Source organism: Rattus norvegicus, chromosome 5 (assembly GCF_036323735.1).
Source record: "Rattus norvegicus strain BN/NHsdMcwi chromosome 5, GRCr8, whole genome shotgun sequence".
NCBI classification, from domain to species: domain Eukaryota; kingdom Metazoa; phylum Chordata; class Mammalia; order Rodentia; family Muridae; genus Rattus; species Rattus norvegicus.
In genome coordinates this window covers 80,668,571-80,687,916 of record NC_086023.1, presented here as the reverse complement: position 1 = coordinate 80,687,916, position 19,346 = coordinate 80,668,571, and the positions used below count along the sequence as shown (strand labels likewise).

At 43.8% G+C, this 19,346-nt stretch overlaps 1 protein-coding gene across 1 annotated transcript; it reads left to right on the top strand.

Annotated features, from left to right (window-relative positions):
* Window positions 1-7,788: 7,788 nt before the first annotated feature.
* On the top strand, window positions 7,789-18,139 carry 3110040M04Rikl2 (RIKEN cDNA 3110040M04 gene like 2). The gene is made up of 6 exons (XM_063261343.1): window positions 7,789-7,938; window positions 9,674-9,858; window positions 12,123-12,139; window positions 15,606-15,809; window positions 16,261-16,440; window positions 16,697-18,139. Exons 1-6 carry the CDS (start codon window positions 7,789-7,791, stop codon window positions 17,284-17,286), a joined length of 1,326 nt encoding a protein of 441 aa, XP_063117413.1. The 3' UTR covers window positions 17,287-18,139.
* Window positions 18,140-19,346: the final 1,207 nt, after the last annotated feature.

Genomic DNA, 19,346 nt, shown 5'->3' with positions numbered 1-19,346 from the left:
CCAATCTTTGCAAGACAATTATCTTCGTGTGTGTGTGTGTGTGTGTGTGTGTGTGTATGATTGTGTGCCTACATTCATGTGAATTTGCACATATGTGCATTGCAAGCTGTGCCACATGTGAAGATCAGAGGGCAATTCTTGAAGGAATGGCTCATTCTTGCCTTCTACAATGTGGGTTCTCAATAGACTTCAGATCATCAGACTTGGCAACAAGGGCTTTAGCTGATGAGTCACCTCACTGACTCAAGGGATGCCATACTTTGTTCCCTATCAAAGACTAGTGGACAGTGGGTTTCCTGAGCATGCGTCTTAGATGCTGCTACACAATATATTTCAGGGGATGTTTCTTTCCCTACTTCACATGACTCAGAGATCTCCACAGGTAGGTGAGGTAAGGCATCTACATAAACATTGAAACAAAGAGGCACCCATGATATCCTCTCAACAATGGTCATGCTATTTGGAGAGAGTAAATGATCATGGCAACATCTGTAAAAAAAAAATTTGACTGGGGATTTAGCTCAGTGGTAGAGTGCTTACCTAGGAAGCGCAAGGCCCTGGGTTCGGTCCCCAGCTCCGAAAAAAAGAACAAAAAAAAAAAAAAATTTAAGTGCAGCTTGCTTACATTCTCTGAAGCTTAGTCCATTGTCATCACAGCAGGAAGGATGGTGGTGGAGAGTGACATGGAACTGGAGAATTAGTTGAGCATAACACATCTGGATCCACAGGCAGCATCAAGAGAGTCCCTGGGTCTGCCTTGGGAGTTTGAAACCACAAGGCCCACCAACTCACTTTACCCACCACACTTCCTCTAGTATAGCCATACCACCTCCTAATTCTTCTCAAGCAGTGCTAATCCCCGGTGACTAAGCGTTCTTGTCTATGAACCTAACAATGGTCATTCTTACTCAAACCATGATATCCCACTCCCTGGCCCCTACAGGCTTATAACTATATCCTAACACAGAATTGCATTCAGTGCCACCTCAAGAGTTCCCATAACCAATGACAGACAGTCTCCACACTGTTTACAAGTCCAGAGCCCTTTTGGGAAATACAGTTGTGTAGGTAGGCATAGCCAAAGCTCCTGGGAAAACCCAGCAGTGAGTCCTGGAGATGGAGATCTACACACACACCACCCACCCACACCCACAAACATATAAACACACACTTAGCAGGAGGCACTAGGGTCTGACAGATACACACATGCATGCACACAAACCCTTCCCCTCAGCCCTCACATCTATACACACGCACACACACACACACACACACATACACACACACACAGAGAGAGAGAGAGAGAGAGAGAGAGAGAGAGAGAGAGAGAGAGAGAGAAGGAGGGAGAGAGATAAACCCTATGGCAAATGAGAAGCATTCAATTTTAGTAAAAAAAAAAAAAAGCATTTGTGTCTTCTGTATGTTTATTCCATACACGGTTGTAACTAATTTTTTTCAAATCCTATTTTTAATGGTTTAACCTTGGTAGTCCATCACCCACCATAGGCAATGGAAAAGGAAGAATATGGAGGAAGTGGACCTGTTTAGAAAGGTTCTTTGGAACAACTCTTGTCTATAAATTGATAGTGCAGTTCATGGGTTAGCAAGCAGAAGCAGTTCCATCCACTTGCATACACTTCACAGATACACCAGCAGTCCAGTTAGGTAGAGTTGGGTAACAACAGAAGTGACATGACCTAGCAGAGACAGCCAGGCCTCAGCCTTGGCCTGAGTAGCAGGAGGGACCAGCAAGAATACCAGAACTTCTTAGCTGTGTTTCTTTCAGGGAAGTAAAGATCAGCAAAGACTCAAGACCCACAAGCATTGCACAGCTAGCTGTACCAGCAAGCCAAGCTCTGTCTCCTTCACTCTATGGAGTCCTATTTATACCTTCCAAACATCCACATGCTTTGCCTCAGCATGGTTTTTCCTCAGCACGGCTCTTGCTCAGCACATGCATGCAATCAGCCCAAGTCGGCCAAAGTGGCAAGAAATTACAGTATACCATCAGAAGGGTTTTTGATACATTTCTCCCTATGGAGCCCCAACAAATGCACCTCAACTATGCCATGTGAAATGAACAAATACATGCCTGTTGTTGGAAAATAATCCTTCATCATGTGTCATTCACATGCTTGTTTTAGCAGAACATCCTCTTTCCTGTGTCTGCTTCAGCAAAAGACTCCTTCACAAGTCAACCTTAGCCTTTCACACCTGTGTCCACTTTAATGAAATGTTCCTTCATGTGTTCATCCCAATAAAACACCATGCAACTGACTTTCCAAAGAACCCTTAAGTTTCCATTTCACATACTACAGAATAAAATTAAATGTGGTCTTCAGTTTCAATCCCTCCTGATTTAGAAGGGAAAGAGTGGTCAACATCATAACCCCACCAGCTGTGACACCCACACAGTCCAGCTGACGAGAGATTTACCCCTTCCCCCAGCTCTGGTCCACTTCCCCATCTGCGGCAGATCATCAGCCTGATACCCACCCAAATGCTACAGCCTGCTTGCCTCCCAGGATGTCCAGAATAACCAAGGACACAGGAGGCCTAACCACAGACCATACTGCCTGCCTCCATGGAGACCAGCTCTAACTCAGGTCACAGAGCTCCAAGGAGGTTGGTCACAGTCAGAGACACCCAAGCCAATTAACATTAGGAAGAACTGGATGGTCAGAGGCAAGCACAAGATTATAAGCAACATGAATTACCCTAGATGCATAGAACACATGAAACTCAAGACGGATGATCAAAATGTGAATGCTTCACTCCTTCTTTAAAAGGGGAACAAAAATACCCTTGGCAGGGAATAGAGAGGCAAAGATTAAAACAGACACAGAAGGAACACCCACCCATTCAGAGCCTGCCCCACATGTGGCCCATACATATACAGCCACCCAATTAGACAAGATGGATGAAGCAAAGAAGTGCAGGCAGACAGAAGCGGGATGTAGATCTTTCCTGAGAGACACAGCCGGAATACAGCAAATGCAGAGGCGAATGCCAGCAGCAAACCACTGAACTGAGAATAGGCCCCCCCTTGAAGGAATCAGAGAAAGAACTGGAAGAGCTTGAAGGGGCTCAAGACCCCTTATGAACAGCAATGCCAAGCAACCAGAGCTTCCAGGGACTAAGCCACTACCTAAAGACTATACATGGACTGACCGTGGATTCTGACCTCATAGGTAGCAATGAATATCCTAGTAAGATCACCAGTGGAAGGGGAAGCCCTTGGTCCTGCTAAGACTGAACCCCCAGTGAACGTGATTGTTGGGGGGAGGGCGGCAATGGGGGGAGGATGGGGAGGGAAACACCCATAAAGAAGGGGAGGGGGAGGGATTAGGGGGATGTTTGCCGGGAAACCGGGAAAGGGAATAACATTCGAACTGTAAATAAGAAATACTCAAGTTAATAAAAAAAAAAGATTATAAGCAACAGAACCCAATGCAATTCGGCATCATCAGAACCCAGTTCTCCCACCACAGCAAGCCCTGCATACCCTAACACACCTGAAAAACAAAATGATGAACTAAAAAATCCCATCTCATGAAGATGATAGAGGCCTTAAAGAAGGATATAAAGAAGTCCATTAAAGAAATACAGGAAAACATAGGCCAACAGGTAGAAGCCCTTAAAGAAGAAACAAATAAATCCTTAAATACAGGAAAATACAATCAAACAGGTGAATGAATTGAACAAAATGGTCCAAGAACTAAAAATGGAAATAGAAACAATAAAGAAAAAACAAAAGGAGGCAACCCTGGAGACGGGCAATCTAGGAAAGAGATCAGGAGCTACAGATGCAAGGATCACCAACAGAATACAAGAGATAGAAGAAAGAATCTCAGGCATAGAAGATATTATAAAAGATATTGACACATCAGTAAAGAAAATACAAAGTATAAAAAGCTCCTAACCCAAAATATTCAGGAAATTCAGGACACAATGAAAAGATCAAACAAAAATAATAGGAATAGTAGAGGGTAAAGAATCCCAGCTCAAAGGGCCAGATAACTATATCCTCAACAAAAATCATAGAAGAAAACTTCCCTAACCTAAAGAAAGAGATGGCCATAAAAGAACAAGAAGTCTACAGAACACCAAATAGATTGGACCGGAAAAGAAAATCCTTTTATCACATACTAATCAAAACACTAAATTCACAGAACAAGGAAAGAATATTAAAAGCTGTAAGGGCAAAAGGCCAAGGAACATATAAAGGCAGACCTATCAGAATTACACCAGACTTCACAACAGAGAATCTAAAATTCAGACCCTGGAGAGATGTCATCCAGACCCTAAGAGAACAAAAATGCCAGCCCAGGATACTAACTTGATTATCATAGATGGAGAAACCAAGAGATTCCATGACAAAACCAAATTTAAACAATATTTTTCTACTAATTTAGTCCTAAAGAGGAAGCTGGAACAAAATCAACCCAAGGAGGGTAACTACACCCAAGAAAGCTTAAGAAACTAAACATTTCACAACAAACCCAAAAGAAGAGAATTGTGCACACATAATACTACCTATAGCAATAAAAAATAACGGGACCTAACAACCATCTGCCTTTAATATCTCTCAACAGCCATGGACTCAATTCCCCAATGAAAAGACATAGGTTAGCAGACTGGATATGTAAACAGAATCCACCATTTTGTTACATACAAGAAACACACCTTAGTGACAAAGACAGTCACTACCTCAGAGTACAAGGCTGAAAAAGTTTTCCAAGCAAATGGTTCCAAGAAACAAGCTAGAGTTGCCATTCTGATATCCAATAAAATAGACTTTCAGGGGCTGGGGATTTAGCTCAGTGGTAGAGCGCTTACCTAGGAAGCGCAAGGCCCTGGGTTCGGTCCCCAGCTCCGAAAAAAAGAACCAAAAAAAAAAAAAAAAATAGACTTTCAACCAAAAGTTATCAAACAAGATGGGGAAGGACATTTCATATTCATCAAAGGAAAAATCCACCAAGATGAACTCTCAATTCTAAACATCTATGCCACAAATTCAAGGACACCCACATTTATAAAAGAAACTTTATGAAAGCTCAAAATACACATTGAACCTCACACAATAGTTATGGGAGACTTCAACACCCCATTCTCACCAATAGACAGGTCATTGAAACAGAAACTAAATAGAGACACAATGAAACTAACAGAAGTTATGAACCAAATGGATTTAACAGATATCTACAGAATGTTTCACCCCAAAACAAGAGAACATATTTCTTCTCAGCATCTCACGGAACCTTCTCCAAAATTGACTGTCTAATCAGACACAAAACTAGCCTCAACAGATACAAGAAGATTGGAATAATCCCAAGCATTCTATCAGATCACCACAGACTAAAGTAAGACTTCAATAACAACAGAAATCCTGCATGCTCATGAAAACTGAACAACTCTCTGTTAAATGATAACTTGGGAAGGGAAGAAAAAAAGAAAGAAATCAAAGACTTTATAGAATTCAATGAAAATAAAGACATGTCATACCCAAACTGATGAAACACAATGAAAGCAGTGTGAAGAGGAAAACTCACAGTACTAAGAGCTTTCATAAAGGAATTGCAGAGATCCCATACAAGCAACTGAACAGCAAACATGAAAGCTCTAGAACAGAAAGAAAAACATACCCAAAAGGAGTAGACACCAGGAAATAGTCAAACTCAGGGCTGAAACCAGCCAATTAGAAACAAAGAAAACAATATAAAGAATCAACAAAACCAAGAGCTGGTTCTTTGAGAAAATCAACAATATAGATAAACCCTTAACCAAACTAATTAAGGGGCACAGAGACAGTATCCAAATTATCAAAATCAGAAATGAAGAGGGAGACATAACAACAGAAACTGAGGAAATTTTTAAAAAATCATCAAAACTTACTTCAAAACTCTACAAAAACTTACTCTACAAAACTGGAAAATCTAGATGAAATGGATGACTTTCTAATGAGATACCACAAACCAAAGTTAAATCAAGATCAGGTACACTATCTAAACAGTCTCATAACCGCTAAGGAAATAGAAATAGCCATCAAAAGTGTCCCAACAACAATGACAACAAAAAGTCCAGGGCCAGATGGTTTTAGTGAAGAATTCTACCAGACCTTCAAGGAAGAGTTAACACCAATACTTGTCAAACTATTTCACAAAAAAGAAACAGAAAGAACACTACCTAATTCATTCTATGAAGTTGCAATTACTCTGATACCTAAACCACACAAAGAAGCAACAAAGAAAGAATTTCAGACCATTCTTGCTTCAAATACTGATGCACAAATAGTCAATAAAATTCTAGCAAACCGGATTCAAGAACAGATCAAAATCATCATTTACCATGATCAAGTAGGCTCCATCCCAAGGATGCAGGGATGGTTAAATATATGAAAATCCATCAATATAATATACCATTCAAACAAATTCAAGGAAAAAAAATCACATGATCATCTCATTAGATGCTGACAATATACAAGACCCCTTCTTGTGAAAAGTCCCAGAGATATCAGGAATTCATGGCACACACCTAAACATAATAAAAGCAATATATAGCAAATAAATGGCCATCATCAAATTAAATGGAGAGAAACTTGAAGTAATCCTACTAAAATCCAGGACAAGACAAGGTTGCCCACTCTCTCCCTACTTATTCAATATAGCACTCAAAGTTCTAACCAGAGCGATTAGACAACAAAAGGACATTGGGAGAATACAAATTGGAAAGGAAGGATGTAGCATATAGTAATCTGCTTTAAGCTCTGGGTGGACAGCCCTGCCCAGGTTCCCTTTGATTCACGGACGAAACACACACACACACACACACACACACACACACACACACACACACACACACACACTAAGTTATTTTCAACCTGTCTTATTAGCTCAGTTGCTGGGTACTACTAATCTCCTGCCTGGTGACATGGCCTATGGCTGCTCTGCCCCAAGATCTTACATGGTGGGTCACCTTTTCTTCCTCTGAAGCATGGCAAAATCCTTTTCCTCCTCTGCCTCTCTTAGCCTGCCTGCAGGGACCAGGAAGTCCTGCCTCTTTCCTTCTGCCCAGCAATTGCCCCCTTGCATCTTTATTAATAGATCAGGATCCAATTGGGGAACAGGATCTTAGCATCAGAACTACTCCCTATAGAAGAAGTCAAGGTATCACTGTTTGCAGATAATATGATAGTATGCATAAGTGACCCCCAAAATTCCACCAGAGAATCTCTACAACTGATAAACAACTTCAGCAAAGTGGTTGGATATAAAATTAACTCGAACAAAATAGTCGCCTTTCTTTATACAAATGATAATCAGGCTGAGAAAGAAATTAGGGAAACAACACCTTTCACAATAGCCACAAATATCTTGGTATAATTCTGTTGGGAGTGATGCCCTTGAAACCCTCCATTATTGATGTTAATATTATGGTTAGAGTTAAGTATGACTAGGTTCATGGAAAATCCCCAGCCAGCTGCAGAAGACTAATACAAATCTGGTGGTCAGGATGAATAATGATACATCTGATATCAAGATGCCCAACCTGTAACCTTTCTGAAAAACCAACATCCTGTTGATATCAGCTGACCACATGAATACTGTGTTCTTGGCCTGAGTAAATGTTTCATACTTCCCCCCTCCCTCTGTTACCCCTGTTATGGTATAAATTTAGCCTTGGGAAAAAATAAAATTGTCAGTTTGATTAGACCCTTGTCTTGGCATCCTTCTTCACATCTCTTATCCCCCATTCTCTTCCGGGTACCCTCTGCACCCTCATTGACAAATGGCCCCCAATGTGGAGCTCTTTGGAGGTCTCCTGGTGGAGAACGTCATCCCCCATGAACAGACAGGCCTGTCTTCCTTCTTCGTTAGAGCTTTTGCTCCCCGTCGGAGCCTTTGCTTCCTCCTTGGAGCCTTTACTCCCCTGTTTCTGGCAACCGTGGACCGCCCCCCCCCCCAACCTTGGTTCAGACGCTGGTGTGTGTTTCTCCCTGGACGACGCAGATCTCAGTGGTGAGTGATGGGACAAGCTTTCTACAGTCACCTTTTGTGACAGGACTTGAGGGGTCATTCAAGACATGAGGAATAGGGTTAAGAAAAAAGAAATTTAAAGAAATTCTTAGACTTTGTAGAAAATATTTGTCCATCGTTCCCCCAGGAGGGAACAGTCAATACAAAAATATAGTGCAGAGTTAGTGGTTGTTTTAAAGACTATTATGAGACTTTTGGCCCTGAAAAATTCCAGTTGCTGGTATCTTATTAATGATATCCTTAGGACTATCCCCACAGCAGCCAGTCCCTGTCCCTGTGGTCAAAACACCCTTTAGGGGGAATGGGAACCCCTAAAGTAGTTCCAGAAAGAGTCTGCAGCAGACTGAGAGGAGCTTTGTTTTGTCAGACAGAATTCAGAACAGACTTTGCTGTATTTACACTAGGATGATAACAGGAGAAAGTCTTGGCATGGGCTCTTCAACCTACTCCAACTGGAGGCTGTGACCAAGGTTAGGATCAATGTTTTCTTTTCCATGGCCCTCTAACCCAGTGAGACTGCTTGGTGAAGGGTTACTACTGAAGTCCTGGAATTCAGAGGCACAGGGAGGGCTATACTTCTATTAAAGGTCAGTATTCTAGTGTTAGCAATCTCTTTATTGAATATAAGAGGCAGGAAGCCCTGCTTAACTGTGGACACCTGCCTCAGGAATGGCAGCAGAAAGAGTCCTTATAGCCAGTTATCTCAGATTATAGCTTACTCCCAGATACCCGAGGCTTCAATCAGATCACACCCCCACTTGGCGAGCTTCCTTCAATACTCAGATGCTATTTTCTCCTGGTCTCTTGACTCAAGGTCACCAGGCGTGTCTGACAGCCTGTAAGAAACTTCCCCCCTAAAGAGGACGAGCCATACAATTCTTTTGTCAGCCACTTGGCATCTAGCAGTCCTAACCATCTCTCCATCCTTTTGTTAGTTCTTACTGGAAACTAGTGACATTTAGAGGCTGGGTCTCTTGAGAGGCGGAGCCACCGAGCTGACACTGAAGGGAGGTACTCCTTAAGGGGGAATCTAAGTCCAGAGAGACAGCCAGTAACAGACTGCAGCTGCCCCTCTGCTCTCCTTTCTGTTTCACAGGCACAAAGCTTGTGCTCATTTTTGCACTGGCTTTTACATCCCAAGAAAGCTTCCTGGTTTAGCTGTGTGACTGAATGCTACTTGTCATCTGATCTGGTTTTTCCACCAGTTCTTACCAGGCCACCCCCTAGCTTTCTTGCCTGGCCCCTTTCCTCTGTTCTTAAGAATTTTTGGGGTTGGGGATTTAGCTCAGTGGTAGAGCGCTTGCCTAGCGAGCGCAAGGCCCTGGGTTCGGTCCCCAGCTCCAAAAAAAAAAAAAAAGAAAAAAAAAAGAATTTTTATCACCTAATACACTGTGTTGATTGACTTATAATACCTCATCCTGCTAATATGCATGTCCCAGATTTCCATTGGGAAGGTTCTAATTCTAAAACAAGGGGATGGTGCATCCCCCTAAATATTAAATTTACCTCCGTGGGTCGAAACCAGGATTGGACACATGGGCATATTTAGGGTCTTAGAATGTTTCAATCAGGTGCTGATACGGGGATTATATTTACCATAAAATTGTTAAAAGAACCTGTACATTCCTACTCCTCAGCTTCTGGGCATTAACCTCAAGAAGGAGCCCATGGAGGCGCTGAACACGGCACAGGGCACACGTGACTTCATCTACAGCCTGCACTCCACTGAGCGGAGCTGCTTGTTCAAAGAACTGCACCTCTTCGAGTCCATTGCCATCACACAAGAAGAACTGGAAGCTCTACCACCCACTCCAGTGTTGTTGTAAAAATATAAAAATAAAAAAGTAAGGGTTGTCTTTTATCCCACTAGGTCCGCACCGCGGTGCCCAAGGTATCTGCTAGATATCTTGGCAGAAACACACCCCAACTCTGCGGTGGCCCAGTGTCTCTTGCCACCACACACTTTCCTACACTCAAACCGTCACATAAAAGAACACACAACACAATAACCTTTGACCCAACTGATAAGATATAATTGCCCACTTAAACATACAAAGCCCGGTACCATCCATCCCTTGAGAACACTAATAACAACCTGTAAATACACAGAGCAGAATCTTAACATCACCTGCCATGGCTTCTCACCCTCTCTCCTGTTTCTTCCTTTCTCTTCTAGTCTCCTCCTCTTCCTTCAAACTTCTCTCTCGCCCATCCTTCCTTCTCCTCCAATGACAGGCTTCCTTCTATCCTGTACCTGCCCCTCACCTGTATTTTGCAAATTCAATGGCAAGGTTCTGGTCAAGTCACCTGATTCCTGAGTATGTGACTAGGTAGCTGTCCTTGGGGCAGTGGAATTAGCATCAAAATACAGTAACTTCAGGGCAAACCACAACACTCCAGGACAGCTGAGATATGTATTTTTCCACAATGACATACCTTTCTTAGGGTTTGGCTTTTCGGATAATGCAATTATGATTGTTGCAGGAACCCAAATTGAATTGTCTATTTGAATTACTTTGGGAACTTCAACAATGGCAGTCAACATGTTATCTTTTCCTTCTATGTATCAACATATTATTTAACTTTCAGTCATTGATACTGTACTATACTGAGTTGGGGTTTGCTTATTTCTGACATAACATGCATGGGATACCTATTTATGTCTTTATCTTTTTTTCTGATAGTTACAATTCAATGTTGAGGTTTCTCCAAATTATTTAAGATGCTTAATATCAGTTAAAATTGTAATTCCCTGCCTGGTGGCATCCCTTCTGTGATATTTCACAGTAAACATTTACAATCATATAAATTCATTCAATTTTTAAACTTCCACATCTATCCAAAATGGATCAGTGTTTTAAGTATATCTGACTTTTTAAATTTTGACCCATACTGTCTTTAAGAGTCAGTGGTTAATCAGAAAGAACAATTGTATAGTCCCTCTTTTACGTAAGCCATACATGCTAACAAGTGTACTTATTTCTGATTGGCTTTTTACCTTTAATTTCTCAACTTTGAGCAATCACAGTGAATTCTGGTTTGTGAGAGAAAGGCAGTGATTGGATACTTCCTATGTCTTAGAATAGGGTTAAGGATAACATGAAAAAGGTCAGAGAAGGCTTAGAAAAGAGAAAACAAGAAAGAGAAAAAGCTGAGAACTGTTATCAAAACTGGTCCTCCACCTCCCCTTGGTTGTCCACCCTGCTTCCCTCCCTGTTGGGCCCCCTAGTAGGCCTTCTTTTGCTTATATCTTTTGGCCCTTGGGCACTTAATTGTTTAACCAGCTTTATTAAACAACAGGTAGATAACATAGCAGCAAAACCTATTCAGGTATATTATCATAGGCTAGCTATGGAGGATCCCAGCTCAGGCAAAGACATTTTTGTCCTTCAGCCAAATGAGGCCAACATTCTTTTCTGCCTGCTGTCCTGATGCCTTTGCTGAAACATCAATGAATTGTCACCTTTGCGTGCTGAGCTGGACAGTCAATGACGGGTAAGAGAGTGATATATTCATGAATAAAGGGCCTAAGACAGGAGGGTCACAACTAGCTGCTGCCTTATCCCATGACGGGCCCTGGCCACAAGATTCTCTTGGCCATGTGACAAATATCACTCCAACCTAAGACAGACGCAGTTCCCGGGGGCTCATTCCAGGACAGCAGGGCCATTTGGTCACCTTTTCATTTGAGTATAAGGAAGGGAGAGATGTTGGGAGTGATGCCCTTGAAACCCTCCATTATTGATGTTAATATTATGGTTTGAGTTAAGTATGACTAGGTTCATGGAAAATCCCCCGCCAGCTGCAGAAGACTAATACAAATCTGGTGGTCAGGATGAATAATGATACATCTGACATCAAGGTGCCCAACCTGTAACCTTTCTGAAAAACCGACATCCTGTTGTTATCAGCTGACCACATGAATACTGTGTCCTTGGCTTGAGTAAATGTTTCATACTTCCCCCCCTCCCTTTGTTACCCCTGTTATGGTATAAATTCAGCCTTGGGAAAAAATAAAATTGTCAGTTTGATCAGACTCTTGTCTTGGTGTCCTTCTTCACTTCTCTTGTCCCCATTCTCTTCCAGGTACCCTCTGCACCCTCGTTGACATAACTCTTACCAATCAAGTGAAAGATCTGTATGACAAGAGCTTCAAATATCTGAAAAAAGAAGAAATTAAATAAAATCTCAGAAGATGGAAACATCTCCTATGCTTGTGGATTGGCAAGATTAATATAGTGAAAATGGCCATTTACCAAAAGCAATCTACAGATTCAATGCAATCCCCATCAAAATTCCAACTCAATTCTTCATAGACATAGAAAGAGGAATGCTCAACTTTAGATAGAAAAAGAAAAACCCAGGATAGCAAACTATCCTCAACAATAAAAGAACTGGGGGAGACACTATCCCTGACCTTAAACTGTACTACAAAGCAATAGTAATAGAAGCTGTATGGTATTGGTACAGAGATAGGCAGGTAGATCAGTGGAATAGAACTTAAGACCCAGAAGGAAACCCACACACTTAAAGAAACTTCATATTTGACAAAGAAGCCAAAAACATAAGTAGAAAAAAGAAAGCATCTTCAATAAATGTTGCTGGTCTAACTGGTGGTCTGTGTGTAGGGGAATGAAAATAGACCATATTTATCACCTTGCACGAAGCTCAAGCCCAAGTGGATCAAGGACCTTAACATAAAACCAGATACACTGAATCTAATAGTAGAGAAAGTGGGAAAGAGCCTCAAATCATTGGCACAGGGAATTTTCTGAACAGAACTGCAATGGCTTATGCTCTGAGATCAACAATAGACAAATTGGCCTCATGAAACTGAAAAGCTTCTGAAAGACAAAGAACATAGTCAATAGGACAAATCCAGCAACTGACAGATTGGGAAAAATATTCACTAATCCCATATCTGATAGAGGGTTAATATCCAAAATATGTGAAGAACTCAAGAAGCTAACCTCCAAAAGACCAAACAACCCAATTAAAATATTGGGTACAGAGCTAATAAGAATTTACAACAGAAGAATAAGAAATGGTCAAGAAATGTTCAAAGTCCTTAGTCAGAGAAATAAAAATCAAAATGTAGGGGCTGGAGAGATGGCTCAGTGGTTAAGAGCACCAGCTGCTCTTCCAGAGGTCCTGAATTCAATTCCTAGCGACCACATGGTGGCTCACAACCATCTGTAATGAGATCTGGTGTCCTCTTCTGGAGTAGCTGAAGACAGCGACAGTGTACTCATATAAATAAAAATAAAAAAAAATCAATATTACCCTGAGATTCCACCTCACATCAGTCAGAATGGCTAAGATCAAAACTCAAGTGACAGCAGATGCTGGCGAGAATGTGGAGAAAGAGGAACACTCTTTCATTGATAGTGGGATTGCAAATTGATACAACTCTGGAAATCAGTCTGGCGGTACCTCAGAAAACTGGAAATAGCTGTACCTGAATGCCCAGCTATTCCACTCCTGGGCATATACTCAAAAGATGCTCCAACATACAACAAAGACATATGTTCTACTATGTTCATAGCATCCTTATTTGTGATAGCCAGAAGCTCAAAACAACCCAGATGTCCCTCAACTGAGGAATGGATACAGAAAATGTGGTTTATTTACACAATGGAGTACTATTCAGCTATTAAAATAAGGACATCATGCATTTTTTAGGCAAATGGATGGAACTAGAAAATATCCTGACTGAGGTAACTCAGACCCAAAAGGACATGCATGGCATGCACTCACTGATAAGTGGATATTAGCCAAAAAGTACAGAATACCCAGGATACAACCTAAAGACAGAAGTGTAACAAGCAGAAAGGCCCAAGTGAGAAGGCTTCAGTCCTTCTTAGAAGGGGAAGAAAATAATCATGGGAGGCAGAGGAAGGGAGGGTTCTGGGTAGGGGAGGAGGAAAGGAAAAGGGGAACAGGATCAGATAAGGGCAGAGGGCGGGGGTGGGGTGGGGAGAAGCCCAGAGGGCTGAGAGAATGAATGGAAATAAGCAACCTCAGGGGGAGGCAGATGGAGGGAACCCTCTAGAAATTACCAGAGACCTGAGAGGTAGGAACTTTCGAGACTCATTGGGGGTGACCCTAGCCAAAAAGCCCAACCTTGGGGAGAAGGATCTCGAAGAGTCCACCTTTAGTAGATAAGCAGGGTCTCAAGTGGAGGGACAGTGTCACTAACCCACAGTCAAAATTTCTGACCCAGAATTGTTCCTCTCTAAAAGACCTGCAGGGACAAAAATGGAGAAGCTACGGAAGGAATGGAAGTCCACAGGAGCCAACGACTGGCCCAACTTGTGATCCATCTAATGGGGGAGGCACCAAGGCCTGATACTATTACTGATGCTGTGATGTGCTTCAAGACAAGAGTCTGGCATGGCTGTCCTCTGAGAGGCCCTAGCAGAAGCTGCCTGAGAGAGGCAGATACTTAAACAATGGACTGAAGTTGTGGAATCCTAGGATTGAATTAGGGGAAGGATTGAAGAAGCTGAAAGGGAGATCAAGACCCAAAGGTAGACCAGCAGTATCAACCAACCCAGGCCCTAGGGAACTCTGAAAGACTGAGCTATCAAACAGGAGCATACACAGGCCAGTCTGTAGTCTCTGGCATGAGTATAGCAGACTGACATGGTACTGGATAAATAGTTGAGTATTCTATATCTGGATCCCCCAGGAGCAGTGAGAAAGAATCCCTGGATCTGTCTGCCTTGGGACTTTGAAACCACAAAACCCAAATGGCTCCGCCCACCACATTTCCACTAGCATAGCCACACCTACTCTAAGGCCACTGTAAGATCACCTCCTACATCCTTCTCAAACAGTGCTGTTCCCTGATGACTAGGCATTCAAATCTATGAGCCTCCAAGGGCTATTCTTACTCAAACCTTCCACTCCCTAGCACCCTTGAGCTTGTAGCTATATCCAAACACAGAAATGCATTGAATGTAACACTTAGAGTCCCCATAGTTGATCACAGATAGTCTCCACACTGTTTACAAGGCCAAAGACACTATGGGAAATGGCAGTGCTGTCAGTCGGCATTGCCAAAACTCCAGGGGAAACTCAGCAGGGGTCCTGGAGACTGAGAGATGTATAGATACACACACACACACACACACACACACACACACACACACACACACACACCCCATATGCATGTAAACACACACTGAGCAGGAGGTAGTAGGGCCACACACAAGGACACGCAAGCACATGCACGCAAGAACCCACCCACCCACACCGGTACCCACATAGACAATGAGAAGTAAGGAGAGGGGAGAGAGAAACACTATGGCAAATTACAGTTCCGTGTAATGTTCATAATACACAGTAGAGAACAAAGTTAAATGTGATCTTTAGCTTCAAACCCTCCCAATTTAGTAGAAAGAGAGATCAGCATCAAGAAAGAATATTCCTTGAGTTAGATTGAATCTAGCCGCCCCGCCCTTTTCCAGGGTGTGGCCTGTCAGGGCGTGGCAAAAGCTCCTGCTACAGCTCTGCCAGGGGGTGGAGTTTTCAGGACTATTTAAAGCCAATCAACTCTGCTATCAGGACCATTTGCCTGTGAGCTCCAGCCAAAGAAGGAGGCAGACAGGAGTGAGACAAAAGTGGAGAAGCCAGGACCTGTGAATTTAGAGATGCCCATCCCATCTCCTTCCAAGAGAAAGCAGCCCCTAGACCAGAAGGAAGAAGAGAAACAGCTCTCTGAACGTGGGAACAACGGCAGGAGTTCCAAGTCCTCTCCCAAGGGCAAAGGTAGGAGGGTTTCAGTCTTTGAACTACTGGTGGGCTTGGGGAAGGTGAGGATGGCGGCCGGCTACATTCTCCGTGCTCTCCCCGCATAATTGAAAACAAGTGTGTGTGTGTGTGTGTGTGTGTGTGTGTGTGTGTGTGTGTGTGTGTGTATCAGAAAAAGAGAGAGACAGACAGAGACAGAGACAGAGACAGAGACAGAGACAGAGGTTTTTACCAATGGCTGTGTCAGCCGAGTGTCCGTGAGACTGTATTTTGGAGTGTTTGCTGAGGTAGCTCGGGAACATCCCAACCATGTGTAGGCCTTGACCAAAGAGATAATGGGGAATAGAAAAATAGTGGGAGACCGTATGGGACTTTAAGGCATGCTAGCAGCTTGGCCTTGTGGTGCCTGATCTCAGGCTTTCCTGAGAAAGGTTGGGGACCTGCCACCAATCACCTCTTGTCCCCACAGAGAACACCTGTCCAAGTCGGGAGGCTAAGGTCCCCAGTCAGAAGCGATCTGGGCAAAGCTGGGCTGTCTCCTCCTGCGGACTCCACAAGAGAAGTGACAAGCTGGAAGAGAAGAGGAGGGCCAGACCATCTCCCTCCGGAGAGAGAGGAAGGGGCCAACCTGGCTCCACCCACAGAAGAGGTAGGTCTGGACTTGGAAGGAGCTGGGCTCAGGGGCCCAAATGCCCTGTGAGTTAAGCAAACCCTGCAGAGGACACAGCTGGTGGCAACTGCTCAGATGGGGCTTCTGTCCTAAAGAGCTGTGGGGAGGGTGTGGTGGAAGTGGTCTGCGTTTCCACAGGATGTGAAGAGATCCTGTGAGAAGTAAGTTAGGGTAGGGGAGGCTGCTGAGTGAAATCAGTGTGCACTCTGAGTGACGCCCCTTGTCTCCCCCACAGATTCCTCACACACAAAACTGCATGTAAAGGACCGAAGGCCCCAGCTAAGATCTCCTGTGAGGATTCTGAAGCGCAGGCCCTCTGGAGACAGCTCTGGTGCCCCATACAACTCAGCCAAGAGGCGCAGACACCCTTCTCCGGAAGCCCGGTCATTCCCGACGTTCTCCCTGCTGATGTCCAGAGTCTTCACCAACATGGGTGCCTTGCAGGTGGCTCTGGACGACCTGCAAACCCCCGGAGGTGCCTTCCTGCGTGGGCCTTCGAGCAGCGCCGAGCCTACTGTCTCGCAACGAGCCTGGCTCATGTGGCAACTGTCTCACGCGGGAGCCGCCCTGCACTGGGCGCTTCACACAGTCAATTCCATCTTGGCTGCACAGGCCAGCCTGCCTAGATACACCTGGCCCCAAGGCGATTCCTTTACTGCTGATCCTAGACCAGTGCCCACCTCCTGTCCTCTCCCAAGTACCCAGGCCAGGCAAGTGGCACAGAGACCAGGCGACTCCACATCTCCCAATCCTTCCGTGGATGCACGGATTCTAGGCCCGAGCAGAGCAGGCCAGAGAGACCAGCACGCCTTGAGTCCCCAGTGAGCACCAAACCATCCCCTACTCCCAAAGGACTCAACCACAGACCCTGGCATTTCTCCAATCAAGGACACATAGCATGACTATGAAGAAAACTTGAGAAGATTCACTGGGGAACTTGGACCTTTAAAAGCTTTCACTGAACCGGAACCCTTCCACCTGCCCTTTAGGAGCTGTGTATCATTTGATAAACGACCGACTTTTAGATTCAATCAGCAAAGGGAGCCTGATTATCTTACAGACACTCTCGTCCCCCTTTGGACAGAGTCCCGTATGCCAACTTAGTTTTGAACTGCCACATAAGGCACGGGTCTCCGCGAAGCATTGACTTGGTGTTCCTGGGATCAAGCTCCAGGCCTTGTCCATGCTAGTTACCCAGAGCCCCAGCTGTACAACCCTCTCTAGGCACTGGGAAGGCTGGGCTCCTTTTCCTCAGTTTGAACTGACATTCTTTCTCTCTGCTGAGCCCTGAGGCACCGCCTGGATTCCAAACCTTACCTCAGGATAGCAAGCTAGACCGGCGTGTTGGTGACCTTAGAACACAGCTGTTCAGTAGACTTACTCTCTGACACAGTCAAGCCATTCAGGACTCGAAATCTATGACCTGTTAAGAGTGTTATCCATTTTTACTTTCTCTTTTGGTTGCATCCTGTCTTGTAATGCTTCATCATGTTTCACTATTTTAATAAAGATTTAATTTGTCTACATGTCAATCTTGTGCTGTCAAATCATCTCTCCAGAAACTATCAAAGACTGTGTATACTATTTGCCTGTGTGGATTAGTTAGAAGAGGATCATAGTCTATTTGTTTCCTTCCTTATTTCTTGTGTGATCGTGTGTGTGTGTGTGTGTGTGTGTGTGTGTGTGTCTGTGTGTGTGTGTCTGTGTGTGTGTGTGTGTGTGTGTGTGTGTGTGTGTGTTTAAGGGACGAATGATTTGTAGACAGAGATCATTGCAGAAGTTCTGAGAGTCGTATCTTTCATTCCTCCATCCTGTTCTGCAGACTGATCTTCGGTAATGAGGCTCTGCAGACATTTTGTTAGTTTGAGACTGGGTCTCAGTAGGTAGCTCTGGTTGTCCTTGAACTTTCTCTGTAGGCCAGACTGGCTTCTTGTCAGACACACACCTGTTTCCTCTGGACTAACGATTGCTGAAATTAAAGTCCCATGCCAACAAACCTGATCCACTGGACCTACCACTCTTCCTTCCTTCCTCCTTCCCTTCCTTCCTGCCCTCTTTCCTTCTTTCCTTGCTTTCTTCCTTCCCTCCTTTTCTCAGGCAGTGTCTCAGAGTTCTACTGCTGTGAAGAGAACCATGACCAGGTCAGCTTTTGTACCAGAAAGCATCTAACTGCAGCTTGCTTACACTTTGAGAAGTTTAGTTCAATGTCATCAGGGCGGGAAGCATGTTGGCACACAGTGATGTGGTTCTGGATAAGTACCTGAGCATTCAATATCCGGGTCCCACAGGGAACAGTGAGACAGAGTCCCTGGATCTGTTTGGCTTGGGGTTTTGAAACCACAAAACCCAGCAACTGGCTCTACCCACCACAGTTCCACTAGCATAGCCTCATCAACTCTAAGACTCCAAGGCCACCTCGTCCTTCTCAAGTAGTGCTATTCAAAGATATGAACCTAAAGGGGTCACTTTTACTCAGACCACCATACTTAAATGACTCCCTGGACTCCATAGATTTATAGTTATATATCCTAGTGCAGAAAGACTTTCAGTCCTGTAGGTAGATGTCATTATGCAGGTGAAGGCAGGTACAGGATAGAACAAGGCCTGTCACTGGATGAGAAGGAAGGATGGGTGGGAGAAAAGCTTTAGAGGAGGAGGAGACTGGAGCAAAAGGAGGGAGAGAGAGCAGCTAAGAGAACATGGAGGCAGATGTTAAGATTCCTCTCTGCACACTTACAAGTTGTTATGAATATTCTTAAGGGATGGATGTGTACATGATTTTGTGTATCTAGATGACCAACTGTATCTTATCTAGGTGGGCAATTATATCCTATCAATTGGATCAGACGTTATTGTGTTGTACGTTCTTTCCTGTGGCGATTTAA

What these genes read in the sequence shown, in the direction of transcription:
- 3110040M04Rikl2 (XM_063261343.1), top strand. Translation starts at nt 7,789, where the DNA reads ATGGCCCCCAATGTGGAGCTCTTTGGAGGTCTCCTGGTGGAGAACGTC. An exon ending in CCTTTACTCCCCTGTTTCTG is followed by an intron (nt 7,939 to 9,673) that starts GCAACCGTGGAC and finishes CCTACTCCTCAG; the next exon opens with CTTCTGGGCATTAACCTCAA. An exon ending in GTCCTCTCCCAAGGGCAAAG is followed by an intron (nt 15,810 to 16,260) that starts GTAGGAGGGTTT and finishes TTGTCCCCACAG; the next exon opens with AGAACACCTGTCCAAGTCGG.